This window comes from Natrix helvetica (assembly GCF_964273705.1).
Source record: "Natrix helvetica genome assembly, chromosome: 1".
Taxonomy (NCBI): domain Eukaryota; kingdom Metazoa; phylum Chordata; class Lepidosauria; order Squamata; family Natricidae; genus Natrix; species Natrix helvetica.
The window spans coordinates 129,622,397-129,635,947 of record NC_138548.1 but is presented as its reverse complement, the minus strand read 5'-3'; the positions used below and the strand labels follow the sequence as shown (position 1 = coordinate 129,635,947).

Sequence of the window (13,551 nt, the reverse complement as noted above, 5' to 3'; positions counted from 1 at the left end):
TGAAGAAAAATAAAGAAAATAGTATAAAGAAGTGGCTTCTAATATTCTTCACAGCCGCTATAAGTATAAATATATTTTGCTCTTTCTCTAAACTTACATCATATTGCTCTTCTTTATATAATCTATAAAGAATCACAAGTTCTATAAATCACAAGTTCATATTTTTTTTCATTTTTATGCAAAGTGTTCATAAGAGGCTGAGGTGGATGTTTTAAAATGTTTATTGTGCTGATGTGGGAAAGGGTCTCGCTCTGCATTGAAACTCACATTAATGTCCTGCGTGAATTTCAGCGGCCCTGGGGATGGGATTATTCTGGATCTTCCAACCTTGGGGAACTGAAGCTCCTGTTAGAAGAAACTATCATGATCCGTCGCCTGAAATCTGAGGTGCTTTCTCAACTTCCTGCAAAGCAACGCAAAATGGTAGTGGTAACTCCCGAAGGCATTAATACAAGAACAAAGGCCGAGTTGACAGCAGCTGCAAAGGAAATGGCAAAGGGTTTTAAAAGTGTAAGTCGAATAATGTTGGTCTAACATATGGCTGTATTTAATTAGAATGCTAATATAACAGTTTCAAAGTGCAGAATATGATTTGTTTATCTTATAAATAAATTTCTGCTTGGTAACTATAATTATAATTTATTTTTTGCAAGTTCTAGAATCTAGAATTCCAGAATGCCACATCTCAGAATGGTACCGTGTTTACCCGAAAATAAGACAGGGTCTTATTTTCTTTTGATTCCCCGAAATAAGCCCTTGGCCTTATTTTCGGGGAGGTCTTATTATTTTTGAGGTGCAGGAGGTGGCGAGGGTGGTCACCTCATGGCTGCTGCCGTGTTGTAATATTTTCGGGGGTGGGCTTATTTTAGCACATGCGCTCAAAAGCCTGATTGGGCTTATTATCTGGGGAGGTCTTATTTTCAGGGAAACAGGGCACTAGCCCATGAAGAAAGGACATATCCAAAGAGTTTCTAAAGCTGAGAACTTTAAAACCAAACACATCCACTCTGCTTTCTCTGTGGTGTGTTTGAAAGCTCAAACCCTAGTATTGATTCATAATGAAGGTTAGCATAAAGTAGGGTTTGGCATGATATGCTTGTGTTTGTCAGGTGAGAGGGATGGTTCTGTTTGAATAGGTTTGTTATGAGGCAAGATGCAGGTTTTAATAAAGGTTTGCCCATTTGGCAGATTGGAGAGGAGGCAGGGTGACTTTGGTTAAGTTCTGCCATCATTTGAGAGGAAACAACCAGGAGATAAAGTTCATGGGTGGAAAAATCTTAAGCTAGGCCCAGTTCACATGTTATGCATTGAATGTATCTTCAGATGGATCAAGGGCAAAAGCACACAGGTGGGGAGGAGAGCAACTAAGAAACTTAGATAATGAAATGTTGCAAATCTCCATGTGCTTGGTCAAAATCAAAGAGTTTCATAAATAGTCAAAGAAGGTTTCTCTTCCTATTAGAATTATTTAATGTTCTTAGGACTTCTTTGGTACTTTAATCAAAGCCTTATGATTTCTAAAATGTTTTGAGTTGCAAAACTGATAAATAATACATAGATGTTGTTAAATCCACCGATACTCATTTTGTTGAAACTGTGATAAATTATAGAACTGTAGCTATAGAAATATGCTACGTTGATAAATTTATTTCAAATTACTGTATACATTTTGATACATTATACATGTATCATTAGCCATGGGATATATACTTTATATACATTATATATATAAGTTATATATTAGCCATGAGATAGACATTAGCCATAGGGAAAAAAAGGAAATTACTAAGGGACTTCAAAACAGATCACTTTTTCACTTTATGGTAGCTTCTCATTTCTAGTAACTAAGAAATTAGTTGCCCACGGTCAACTCATTGATAGTGAGATGGGCAACATATAAATTTAACAAATAAATAAATTGGTGCCAAGCGCCAAGGGTTTTCAGAATTTTACAGTTGTCAAATTTAACACTGCTAGTTTGGGGGCAAAAAAAATGGGTTTATAAATTTCTGAAAACTGTTCCTTTTGGTTCTTGGTTTAATGAGACTAGTTTTTAGCATCATTCTTAATCTTAATTCACCTAAAATTGAAAACGAAAAGGAGGGTAGGTCAGAGTAGTAATTAATTTGCTTTGGTTAAATATTCAATTCAGAGGTTATAGGATTTTAAAAAATGGTACTTCAAAAAAGTTGTGAATCTTTCTTACCCTCTGAGTTTGCCAGGTATCACCAATGAGTTTTTCAAATAACTTTTTCAGAAGCAAGAACAGAAGGAAGCACTTCTTATCTTCTACAACAAGACTTCAGAAGCCAAAATTCACTGTATCCTGTAAGTTGCTTTTTTGGCTGGTAATGCATTACAAGGCTTGTACTGATGTGATGTAATTATCCTGGCTAATATGAAAAGATGCAAGATAACCCTGATTTATGAGGATCCTAGAGAAATGTCTGTTAAAAGACTTAAGAATTATAATAGAAATATCTGTAGTGAGACAGTTTGATGAATTTTGTCAAAGTTGTGCTCAGTGATACAAACACCAATTGTTCCCATTGTTTTTATGTAACATTAATCATTTTGATCAGGCAAAAGCTCTGGTCTAAATGATCTTGTTTCCATGAATCTCAAGTGCTTACAAAAACAATACTATTTACAGTATGTTTATTGAGCTTTCTCTCTCCCTAATTGCAGAGAATATATCCTAGATTTATTGGAAAGTGGAAGACAGAAATTTCTGGTATTTGCTCATCACAAACTAATTTTGGATGCAATCAGTGAGGAACTGGAGAAAAAGGTACAGTTGCTGCTACATAACCCCATAGTCAGGTCATGACTTGAAAGTGGATATCCCTGATCCTAGTTCAATTCTTTAGTGAATCATTGTTTTTCCTGAGACTTGAAGAGGATCTCCTCTTACTTTACCCCCACAACAAACCTGTGAGGCAGATTGTAATTGAATATAAGGAAAACAGAAGATCCTATACTAAAGCTTCTCTGGTGAGCTGCCCTTTGCTGGATATTTTCAAGTGAAGGCTGGATAGACATTTGCCAGGAATGTTTTAATTTGGATTCCTGCACTAAGCAGGAAGATGGACTCACTAGTCTAAAATATCTACTTTGCACATGAATTCTTCACATTTTAATTCTACTGATGAAATTGAGTCCAATAGCTTGGAGTTATTTTGATGGCTAGGTGATGTAATAACTGAAACTGAGCATATACAGATTTTGCCTAATATTTGACTTAAGGGGCCATCTAGAAACTCCGTTTCCTTGTGTCTAAACAACTTGGGACACAAATGGAATTGATCTAAGTCCGAGTGTAGCAATGTGACTTGGAATCTCTTGGTTCTAAAAAGCTTGCCATAGTGAGAGCAAATCTTTCCATTTTCGAACAGGAACTAAGAAAAAAACAAACTCTGGTGATAAATTACTCATTGTTTCTTCACCATCTTTTTCAGAATGTAGGCTTCATTCGTATTGATGGTTCCACTCCCTCAGCTGAACGTCAGTCCCTCAGTCAAGAATTCCAGTTCTCTGAGAAGCTGTCAGTGGCCCTCCTCTCCTTGACTGCTGCTAATATGGGGCTTACCCTCTCCTCTGCTGACTTGGTTGTATTTACTGAATTGTTCTGGAACCCTGGGGTAAGAAGATTTTGCCCAATACAGCTTCTGCTAAAATAAGTTTTTCCATCCAGCCATCCAATAAATTTACATTGCCACCCATCTCGTATACATGACTGTGTACAGCTAACATTTAAAAAAAAATACAAGATAAAACAGCTTAAAATTAAAACAATATCATCATTCTGTTTAAAGTAGAGGGAATTGGATTTCACACAGAAAAGGAAGAATTTGGCAAGGAAGAAGTAATTTTGCTTCACATAATTTTCTACATAAACTAATAGTTCCAATTCTTTTATGCTGACCTTAGCCTTCTAGCAGCATTGCTTCATAGCTATGGTCATTGATGAAACCTAAGGGGTAAAGCATTGCCTAGAGCAGTGTTTCTCAAAGTGGTCCGTACCGCCCCCTTGGGGGGCGTTAAAGAAGTGCAAGGGGGCGGTAGGAAGTTCCGCCTTACATGGGGGCGTTGAACGTACAGAAGGGGGCGTTGAACAAATTCTATTTATTACTTGTTCTGCCGGACTCACACAGCAGTCATTGCGTGCGGCACGTGGGCAAACCTGCAACACCGATTGTTGCTGTTGGAAACATGGCTTTCATACGAGCGAATGTGCACTTCCTTAGTCAGTCTTGGGTCTAACATTGCGTCCCCAGTAGCGCAAGGAATAGAAAATTCAATAAAATCCCATAGAATGCTGATCAAATTTCTATGATATCCTATTCAAATTTCTATGGCTGTGCTACTGGGGGTCTAGTGTTTGCCGTGCGCAGTGTGAGTCAGCCTCCTTTCACTGCGCCAGGAATGGAGGCTTCCCCAGTAGCACAAGGAATAGAAATTTCAATAGAATCTCATAGAAAGGTGATCAAATTTCTACGGTATTCTATTTAAATTTCTATGGCTGTGCTGTTGGGGTTGCTGGGTCTTCTTCCTTAGAGTTTAGGCGTCCTTGGCACATCTGACGAGCGAAAATGCCAGTTTCGGATACGTCCTTCCCTTCTGTCTGAACAGCCAATCACGTTACAGATCGTCATTTGTGTGTCAGACGTCGGAGATGCCCAGTAATTACTACCATAGAGTTATGAATAGAATTTCATCAAATTTCTGTGGTATTCTATTGATATTTCTATGAATATTTTTTTACTGGGATTTTTCAGAAATTTGAGTCATATACCCGGTGGAAAAAAGTCATAGAGTTATGAATAGATTTCCATAGAAATATTGTAAAATTCTATTGATAACTCTATGGCTTTTTCCACCGGGATGATGATGTTGTTAATCGGCGGATTTTCAAATTAATTGTACTATCAGCCATCCTAAGATAAGGTGAGTGTTTGACCACCTCTATGGTCGTTCTAACCGTTAGAACTATTGTTATTGATATAGAATTTAAATAAATATTTTGTATAAGTCGATGTACAAGATTACAACATCCGTGCTTCAATATCTTGTTATAAATTAATAGAGTTCAGTCATAAAGCTGGCCTATTGTTTCTGGGGCTCGTAACATAAAAGCTAAGCTGCTTGCAAACTAGGATATAGCAAGCACTTGCAAACATTCCTGTAACATAAAACGTCTTTTCTTGCAACTGCTTGCATAGCCACACGCAAACGTAAAAAATGCAACCACTTGCTTTTGGCAATGTAACATAAACCTCCAATCCGCTTGCAAAGCCGTTCGCAAATTTGCATGCAGCTGGAGGCGCTTGCAAAGTCACCTTTCTATGATTCATCAATGAGAATGAAGAAAAAGCCATAGAGTTATCAATGGAATTTCCGAATACTTCTATGACATCATGTTCATAGATCTACCGGTGAAAAATTTATTTACATGTAATACATTTTGCAATTTAATACATTTTGTATATTATACAATTAAATAATCTTTAGGGGGCGGTGGCAAATCAAATTGTGTCTTAAGGGGGCGATGGTTAAAAAAAGTTTGAGAAACACTGGCCTAGAGGCAAGTATTGTGTGTAGGATTCTTTCATCCCGCTCTCTTTGATTGATTTTATGTTAGTGCTCTTTTGTCAAAAAGAGTTAAAACCAGTTTGCTTTATAAGCTTTTCTACTATTTAAAAAATCCATTGGAAATAGTGGTAAGCATGCTAAATCTGCTTCTTTTAGCACAGAGAAGAGCAAAAACTTACTTAGAGTCTCCCCCTGTGATTTAAATGATGAAAAATATGCTGGAAATTATCATGTTAGTCTTCACTGATAGAGGTTCTTTGCATATGGAAGAAAGAGAGAGGAGGATAAGATTAGTGTATTTGTTTCTGCTTCTCTTTCTTGCATGTAAAATACCAATTTTACAATGTCTGGAGAAGGTTAATTAATCATTTTTCTAATATAAATGGGAATACACCAAATAATCAACTAGTCCATTTAAACATTATTATAAGAACAGCCACATACTGTCCGAATCTTGTCCCTAAAATGGGTACATTAGAAATTTCATCCACCAGTTCTCTTATTTTTAAATACATCTTTGTCACCTACTTGGAATGGAAGTACTATCACATTATGTCAAATACATTATATCACTGGTTAATTGTTTATTATTTATTGGAGTATTGTTTATTGGTTCATTGATCACAGCTGATCCCTTTGTTTTTGTTTTTTTTCTAATTTTGTATATTCTACTTTTAAATATAGGTTTTGATGCAAGCAGAAGATCGGGCACACCGAATTGGACAGACTAGTTCTGTGGATATCCATTATTTGGTAGCAAAGGGAACAGCAGATGATTACTTATGGTAGGAAGAACAAAGTGTTTTTATGCCGCTATAGATTATAACTTATGATCCTGAGAAAATAAAGGGTACTTCATTAGGAGTCGAGTTCATTTGTACTTCTATTGTAATAAAATGGCACATCAGCACTGTTTCCTGATCTTCCTCTTGCTGTCTCTAAACTCATCAGTATGACAGATAATGATAAAGTACTTGATTCTAGAAACATGCAATTGCAGAATTTTATTGTGGAAATTGAAATTGCTTTAATTTGGTTACTAAGAGCCAGGTGATCTAGTTGATAAGGCACCAGGCTAGAAATTGGGAAATCATGAGATCTAGTCCCACCTTAGGCATGAAAGCCAGTTGGGTGCATTTGGACTACTCACTCTTTATCAGCTCAGTCCACCTCACAGGTTTGTGATAGGCAAAATAAGAGGAAAGAGTATTAGGTATGTTCACCACCTTGAGTTATTGAAGATAATGATAGTAGGTTATAAATAAATACAAAATACTGCTGTACTCTAACTCTGCAACACTTTGAATAGAGAATTGAAAACTGAGTGTTGAGAAGGGATAGACCTATTCTTAGCCAAAAATGTTTTGTGACTTAAGTTATTTCTTGGCCAAAAATGCTTTGTAACTTTTATTTATTTATTGAAAAGATTTTATGTATGGCTGTACATCTTAAGCAATTCTGGACAGTTCTCAACAATTACCTTATGTTCTACAGCAATTCATATGCTGTAAATTTCAGAGTTGTGCATGGTTGTGTAGCATTTATGTGCAACTTTTGCTTCAGGAACTTAAGGCACATATATGCAGTCCCCATCCAATATTATCTTCAAAGCAACTGTGTGAGATAGTATAAGTTGAAGTTCAGTGATTGCCTCAAATCGGCCAACAGGTTTTATGGCCGAGTGAGGATATTAGAATACACCTGGTCCCAATCCAGTAGTGATGATTGTATTACATAATTTTAATACTTTTCATGACCTGCATGATTATAATAGTAACTAGATGTTTTAGCTTAATTATAACAGCCATTTTTAGTATGCAAACAGTACCGAAGGACTGTCCTTTAGTATGTTTTAATAACTGAAGTTATTGTATTTTCCATAGGCCACTGATTGAAAAGAAGATCAGGGTGTTGGGTGAAGCTGGTTTATCAGAAGCCAAGTTCTCTGAAACAGCGGAAACCACAAATTACTATATCTGCAAGGTAAATTATTGTATGGCAAACAATTTTTCATAATTTAATGTAAGGTAGTTCTTCTTGAAACATAGTGATACCTTGAGCAGCAAATAAGGAAGAAAATGAGGATTATAATACATGCAAATATATTTCAGGCGTTTAGACATAAATATGACATTTAGACATTAATGACAATCCTTTACAGCAGGATTGGGGAACCCAAGGCTCTCCCAGAATCCTTCACCCTTGCCTGAACTGGCTATGATTGATGGATAAATCCAGAAGACAACTGGTTCCCTCTTCTTGCTTTAGAGAAGCAAAATCAATTATGGGAGAAAGAACAGAGACATGTGAGGGCTGTAATTAAAATAACAACAGTAAACATTTCTGATGTGACCAAAATGATGTGGAACGATTTTGAAATAAAGCCTGCGTACAGACACTTACTTACAGACATTACAGACATTTACTGAGCCTAAGATTGGCCGTTTGAAAACTGGGATTAGGTGCCAATTTTTGGCAAAACCATTGTAAAATGTGGTTCACACAACCACAAGATGCTGCAAACAGCCATAAATGTGGCTATGTTGTCAAGTGCTTAAGTTTGGTCACATGAGGGACCCTCATCTTTGGAACTTTGAATCCGCACCACAAGTCCCTATTTGGGTCAGGCATAACTTTAAGTGAGTCACCAAGCGACCAGTCTTAAGTCGAGGATTATCTGTACCATTAGCATTATTTTGGGGAAGCTAAAGGCCCATGTTTGGATCAAAGAAGGCATCCACTGGCTGCAGTGCTTTTTTGACAAACTTTGTTATTAAGACTTTGACCCTCAGTTTCTTGTGCCTCTCTTATTTTGTTTCAGATGGCAGGGAGAAATAAATATGATTCAGTTCTCTTTCTAATATCTTGAGGCTTTTTGAATCGCTATGCATTTCCTGTATTAATTTTGTGAACTTACGTATTATTGATGTTCAGAGCTGTTTTGTTATAAAGAAACAAGTCAACAAGAGTTTGACAAAGGCTTTCTCTTTAATTCCATAGGAGGACACCAAGCAGCAGACCATGCTGGACCTTTTCCAGAGGACTTTCTCAGAGGATATAGATGACATGGATGAAGCCTTGCTTGGGGAGATAGTGGAGACATGTGAAGATTCTGGGCAGGAAAACCCATTGAACAATAGAGCAGGACATTTTTTCTCAGCAAGTCCATGCAAAAAAAAGCGTACTCAATAATTTCCATGGATGCAAGAATATTATACAATGTATATATATAATTACGCTTATTTTTATTAGTTAAAGTGTTATTTAAAGAGAAAAAAAAATCAGTGTCATCAGTAAATTATTTGGTTGTTCAAATAAACTATATTTAAATTCATTATTGAATTTAGTGTAAAGAATAATGACATATCCTTATTTCTATATAATAAAACAAATCTCTATTTTACTCATTTGTAGTTCAAAGCTCTGCATACTGGAACATAATAGAACTTGAGTTTCAGGGAACTGTTTGAATTTAAGTTTCACTGTTTGCAGATTGAAATTCTAATCTTATCAACTATTGAAAGACAAAGCTCTAATCGTAAGAGTTCCAAAAGTTCCTGGATTGTCTATTCAAATATTTCCTTTAAAGCAATATTTTTTTCCTCAGGATACACTAGAGGCTCAATATGAGTAAAATATTTTGCAAGTGGAAATCGGCATTAATAAGCTGTATTGACATCCATCTTCTCCACAAACAAGTGTTATGCACAATCCTAGCAATTTTTCTGTAGTAAAATATTGTTTATAAATAAATATGGTGTGTTCTATCATTTATTTTTTAACAAAAATCCCATTTCACCCATAATTTTCAAAAGTAAAAACACTTTTTATTGCATTTGCACGAGCAGCAAAAGGAGGCATTGCGGGGTGGAAAAAAAAAATCGAAAACACGGGATGGTAATTTTTGACAGTATTGGGAGGGCGGGGGGGGGAGTTGGTCCGCCGACGTAGTCCGACCAAAGGATAAATGGAGCGCAAAGGAAAGGCCAACTCTATTGTTGGCCACGTGCGCGCGCTTTTTCTTCCGGTCTCTCCTTGGAGACGGCGCATGCGCAAAGGGCATTTCCTTCTTTCTCTCCGCGGCCCTTTTGGAGGAGCAAGATGGTGAGTGGGGCAGCATTTTGTATTTATATTCGTTTTCATCTGCTGCCATCTTTCCCGTTACTCGCGCTTGCGGGGCCGGCGACTGGAAATATGTGGGATGAAATATCTGGGGAAACGATATCTAGGGATATTGGGAATATTTAGGGATGACCCTAAGGCGGACTCGCCAGAGACTCCCGGGTAGACCCGGCTTCGGTAAGAATCGCTTTGGTAGTATGAATGCGGGAGTCTCTTTTAAGGGCGACTGTGGATCCTAAGACTTTCGCCTTTGCTCCTTTCTGCAAAACATGAATGGAAAGCGTCCAATTTGGGGTAATTGTTTTCTCCCTTCGCGTCTTGTTGATTAAATGATTTATTTATTTTTACAAAGGCGCTCTTGTTGCAGGAGGCAGCCGATACTTGCATTACAGCCACTTACACTTTTTTTTTAAAAAAATGGTAGATTATTTGTGGCTGAAACTTTACAATTTCACGTATAGGTTAAGCGCTTTACTAGCCAGCCATTCTGTTCCTTCTCCGTTCTCCCCGTTTTTTCCTGATAATTTTCCATCAAGTTTTAAATCTTTTTTAAAAAGTTTGTGTAGGGAGACAAAAAAAAATCTGTTTGTAATACTCGGGGAGCCTTGACATAATACTGCCAGCCTTATTTGGATAGTGACTGATCTCTCTCAGAGGCAATTTATATTGAGGATAATACCCTAGTTGAACTGACATACAATATTCAGTACATTTTGGATAACAAGGCAGCACATATGAATATTCTGTTAATTTATGTAATAGTTAATGTGCAATAAAATTATATAATAATTAAAACATTACTACTATTATGCGCTTGTCATCTTTAGTCAACAAAAGTTATCCTGTTAGTTGTGCCACTTGGTTGTTTGGGTGAAGTACTGTGATTGGTATGTTATATTGATTTGAATGAAAATTATATTTATCATTGAGATGGAAGTAAGCAAATACAGAGTTAGGCTGGTAGGGCATATTATCTTCCCCAATATTTAAACGTGCTTAGCTTGCTAATTGTTGGTCTTTAAAATTGATTTCATTTGTATTCCACTTATTAAGGCTTAAAATTACATTTTTAAGCCTCATTTTTCCCTCTCAACTCTGGTGTATTAAGTTAAAAATGTTGGCTTGTAAAGGATTTATGCATAGATGAGCTATGGCTCAAACAGATTAGATAAAGAATAGAATACAATACAAATACAATACTTTATTGGCCAAGTGTGTTTGGACACACAAGGAATTTGTCTTTGGTGCATATGTTCTCAGTGTACATAAAAAGATAAGATACGTTTGTCAAGAATCATAAGGTAAATCACTTAATGATAGTAATTTGTAATTCAATGTGGCATGCAAATATATATAAAGTTGTATTGTGAAATTAAAAAATCAAGAGAAGACCTTGGCTCTTCCTACAGTCCATACTTGCAATAATACACAACAATATCATTCTATGTACTTATTTTGATGAGAACAGATAATGGTAATAGAAATGAAAAATGTGACACTTTTGTTGCTCTGCTGTAACAGGCCAAGCGTACTAAGAAGGTTGGGATTGTAGGTAAATACGGTACCCGATATGGAGCTTCCCTCAGGAAGATGGTGAAGAAAATTGAAATTAGCCAACACGCTAAGTATACATGCTCCTTCTGTGGAAAGGTAAGACTTTACTTTATAGCAGCAAATGTATGAAAATGTTGTTTTTAATTAGAGTCTGTCCATGTCTTTTCAGTTTTAAGGAGTCAGTTATTCCCGAGAGACTTACTTTAGATATAAATTTATGAAATTTAAGAGCTGATTTTTTTTTTAATGTCTCAACGCTAATGTGCCACAGTTTTGGAAATTCTTTTACTTCTTTTAATTCTCTGAGGTGTTTGAAGATGCTCTGAATCCTCCAGAATGTAATAATAAGGCCATTTCTGTGTGAAACCTTGAGAATGTATGAATAAGTTACTTTATGTGTTATATGGGGATTTCAGTTGAGTTGGACATTCAAACTAATCCATTCTTCCCATATATATTGGGACTGTGGTTTATTAAGAACTATCTTGGTAATTAGGTAATTAAAATTCCCAGGGAAAAGGGATCTGAAAAAATGTTTTGCTTCAGTGTTCTGCTCAGCATACAGAATACTTAAATCCTAATAGAGTGCTGTGATACTATTAAGTATACAATACTTTTTACTATTGTTTAGGTTAAATATCACTGGTAATAATTGATTTTCCAAATGTTTTGAAGCTTCAGAATTAAGGAATTCTACTTGGGTATTATGAAAAAAACCCCAGAAAAATTGTGTTTTAAAGAGATGAGACATTATATAATTGGGGCTATTTTTATTGCTGCAGATGTACTGAAAAATAACCGGTGCAAAAAAAGAGAGACTTCCCATAGTTATGACTAATTTACTGTCAAACCTAGAATTAATTTTTAATTACTGACCCTTATATGAACTAGCCTGCCTAACTGTACCATTTATTGTGCTTGGAATTTTTACATTGGCTATCTGCTTGAGGAAATTTTACGTTCTTTCTTCAAAGTGGAGCTAGCAAAATCCTTTCTGCTTTTTAAATAATAAAACTGATCCATATTACTCTTTTAAAAATAAGGCATTGTAGTGTTCCTTATTGGAGCAGTTCTTCAAGAGAGCTTCAAAAATAGTTGCTAAAAGAGGGGAGCAGTAATCCTGATAACTCCTTTGCCCCCAAGGCATCAGTGGGCATTATGTGACTTCTATGACTTGCTTGCTGCATTCTGGAATGTGTTACAGCATATGACGTGTGCTTCTGTATGCACATATTGCCAAGTGAACCAGTTTATGAAAACATAATATGCGCAGTTAGAAAATGTGCATTAGTACAATTGAATATTTGAATACTTACCCAAATGGGAAAATATTTTTCTTACAGACCAAAATGAAGAGGAAAGCCGTGGGTATTTGGCATTGTGGCTCATGTATGAAAACAGTGGCTGGTGGAGCTTGGACCTACAAGTAAGAGAACAGCATGATGTTTAGACTTATGTTTTGAGTGAATGTTCCATTTTTATCTATGGTGGGGTGTGCTGTATAGACTGATGCAATTGCATATAAATGCAATTAATAGATTTTTCTTTGGCGATTGGAATTGAAATGACCTGATGTAGAGTTATTTGGGGCCATGGTAGAAGTATAAACTTTGAATTATTTTATTTGTAGTTGGGTTAGTCCTCTTACCCCTTTCTGGGATGAGTAGTAGTATTCTAGGTAATTGTGGCTGAACTCCTGACTCTAATAACAACAATACTTCTGTTTCTTCCAGCACCACTTCAGCAGTGACAGTGAAATCTGCCATTAGAAGACTGAAGGAGCTAAAAGACCAGTAGAAATATATTCTTGTTTGAATGCTATCTTTTATCTCACTATCTGCCAATTAAACGCGGCTGTATGAAATTTGTCAGTAATGTCTTTCTGCAAGTCTAGAGTAAATACATTTTTTTCCTCGTCATTCCAGATCCATTTATACAAAAATAGGAAGTCAGCACATAAATGATGCCATAGTAATAAAAATGCAGAATTAAAACTTTAAGGACTCTCACATCATACTGAATTAAACTATTATGTTGAAAATCAATGTTTTATACTCATCCTTCCATTTTATTTGTAAATCCTTAGAAGTAATTTTTCAAAAACAATGAGTAAAATATTGATACAGCTTTGGAAATATCTGCAGAATACAGATAGTCCTTGACTTACAGCAGTTCATTTAGCGACCATTTGAAATTACAACGGCACTGAAATTCAGGACTTAAGAGCATTTTTCACATTTACGAAGGGTAGGTTGCTGCCGGCACGACTGCCGGTTCGTTTCG

At 36.1% G+C, this 13,551-nt stretch overlaps 2 protein-coding genes across 6 annotated transcripts in view; both read left to right on the top strand.

Moving 5' to 3' along the window:
- SMARCAL1 (SNF2 related chromatin remodeling annealing helicase 1) overlaps positions 1-9,323 on the top strand; it is a 36,960-nt gene extending 27,637 nt beyond the window's left edge. For all 5 annotated transcript variants that reach the window (XM_081945571.1, XM_081945568.1, XM_081945567.1 and 2 more), the window contains 7 exons: positions 292-510; positions 2,258-2,328; positions 2,689-2,791; positions 3,459-3,641; positions 6,277-6,377; positions 7,476-7,575; positions 8,593-9,323. In XM_081945571.1, coding sequence (XP_081801697.1) covers positions 292-510; positions 2,258-2,328; positions 2,689-2,791; positions 3,459-3,641; positions 6,277-6,377; positions 7,476-7,575; positions 8,593-8,784 — 969 coding nt within the window. In that variant the 3' untranslated portion in view covers positions 8,785-9,323. The remainder of the gene's footprint in view (positions 1-291; positions 511-2,257; positions 2,329-2,688; positions 2,792-3,458; positions 3,642-6,276; positions 6,378-7,475; positions 7,576-8,592) is intronic.
- Positions 9,324-9,603: 280 nt separating this feature from the next.
- Positions 9,604-13,132, top strand: RPL37A (ribosomal protein L37a). Its single transcript, XM_081938429.1, has 4 exons — positions 9,604-9,696; positions 11,236-11,364; positions 12,612-12,694; positions 13,002-13,132. The coding sequence occupies exons 1-4, from the start codon at positions 9,694-9,696 to the stop codon at positions 13,063-13,065; spliced, it is 279 nt and encodes a 92-aa protein (XP_081794555.1). The 5' UTR covers positions 9,604-9,693; the 3' UTR covers positions 13,066-13,132.
- Positions 13,133-13,551: the final 419 nt, after the last annotated feature.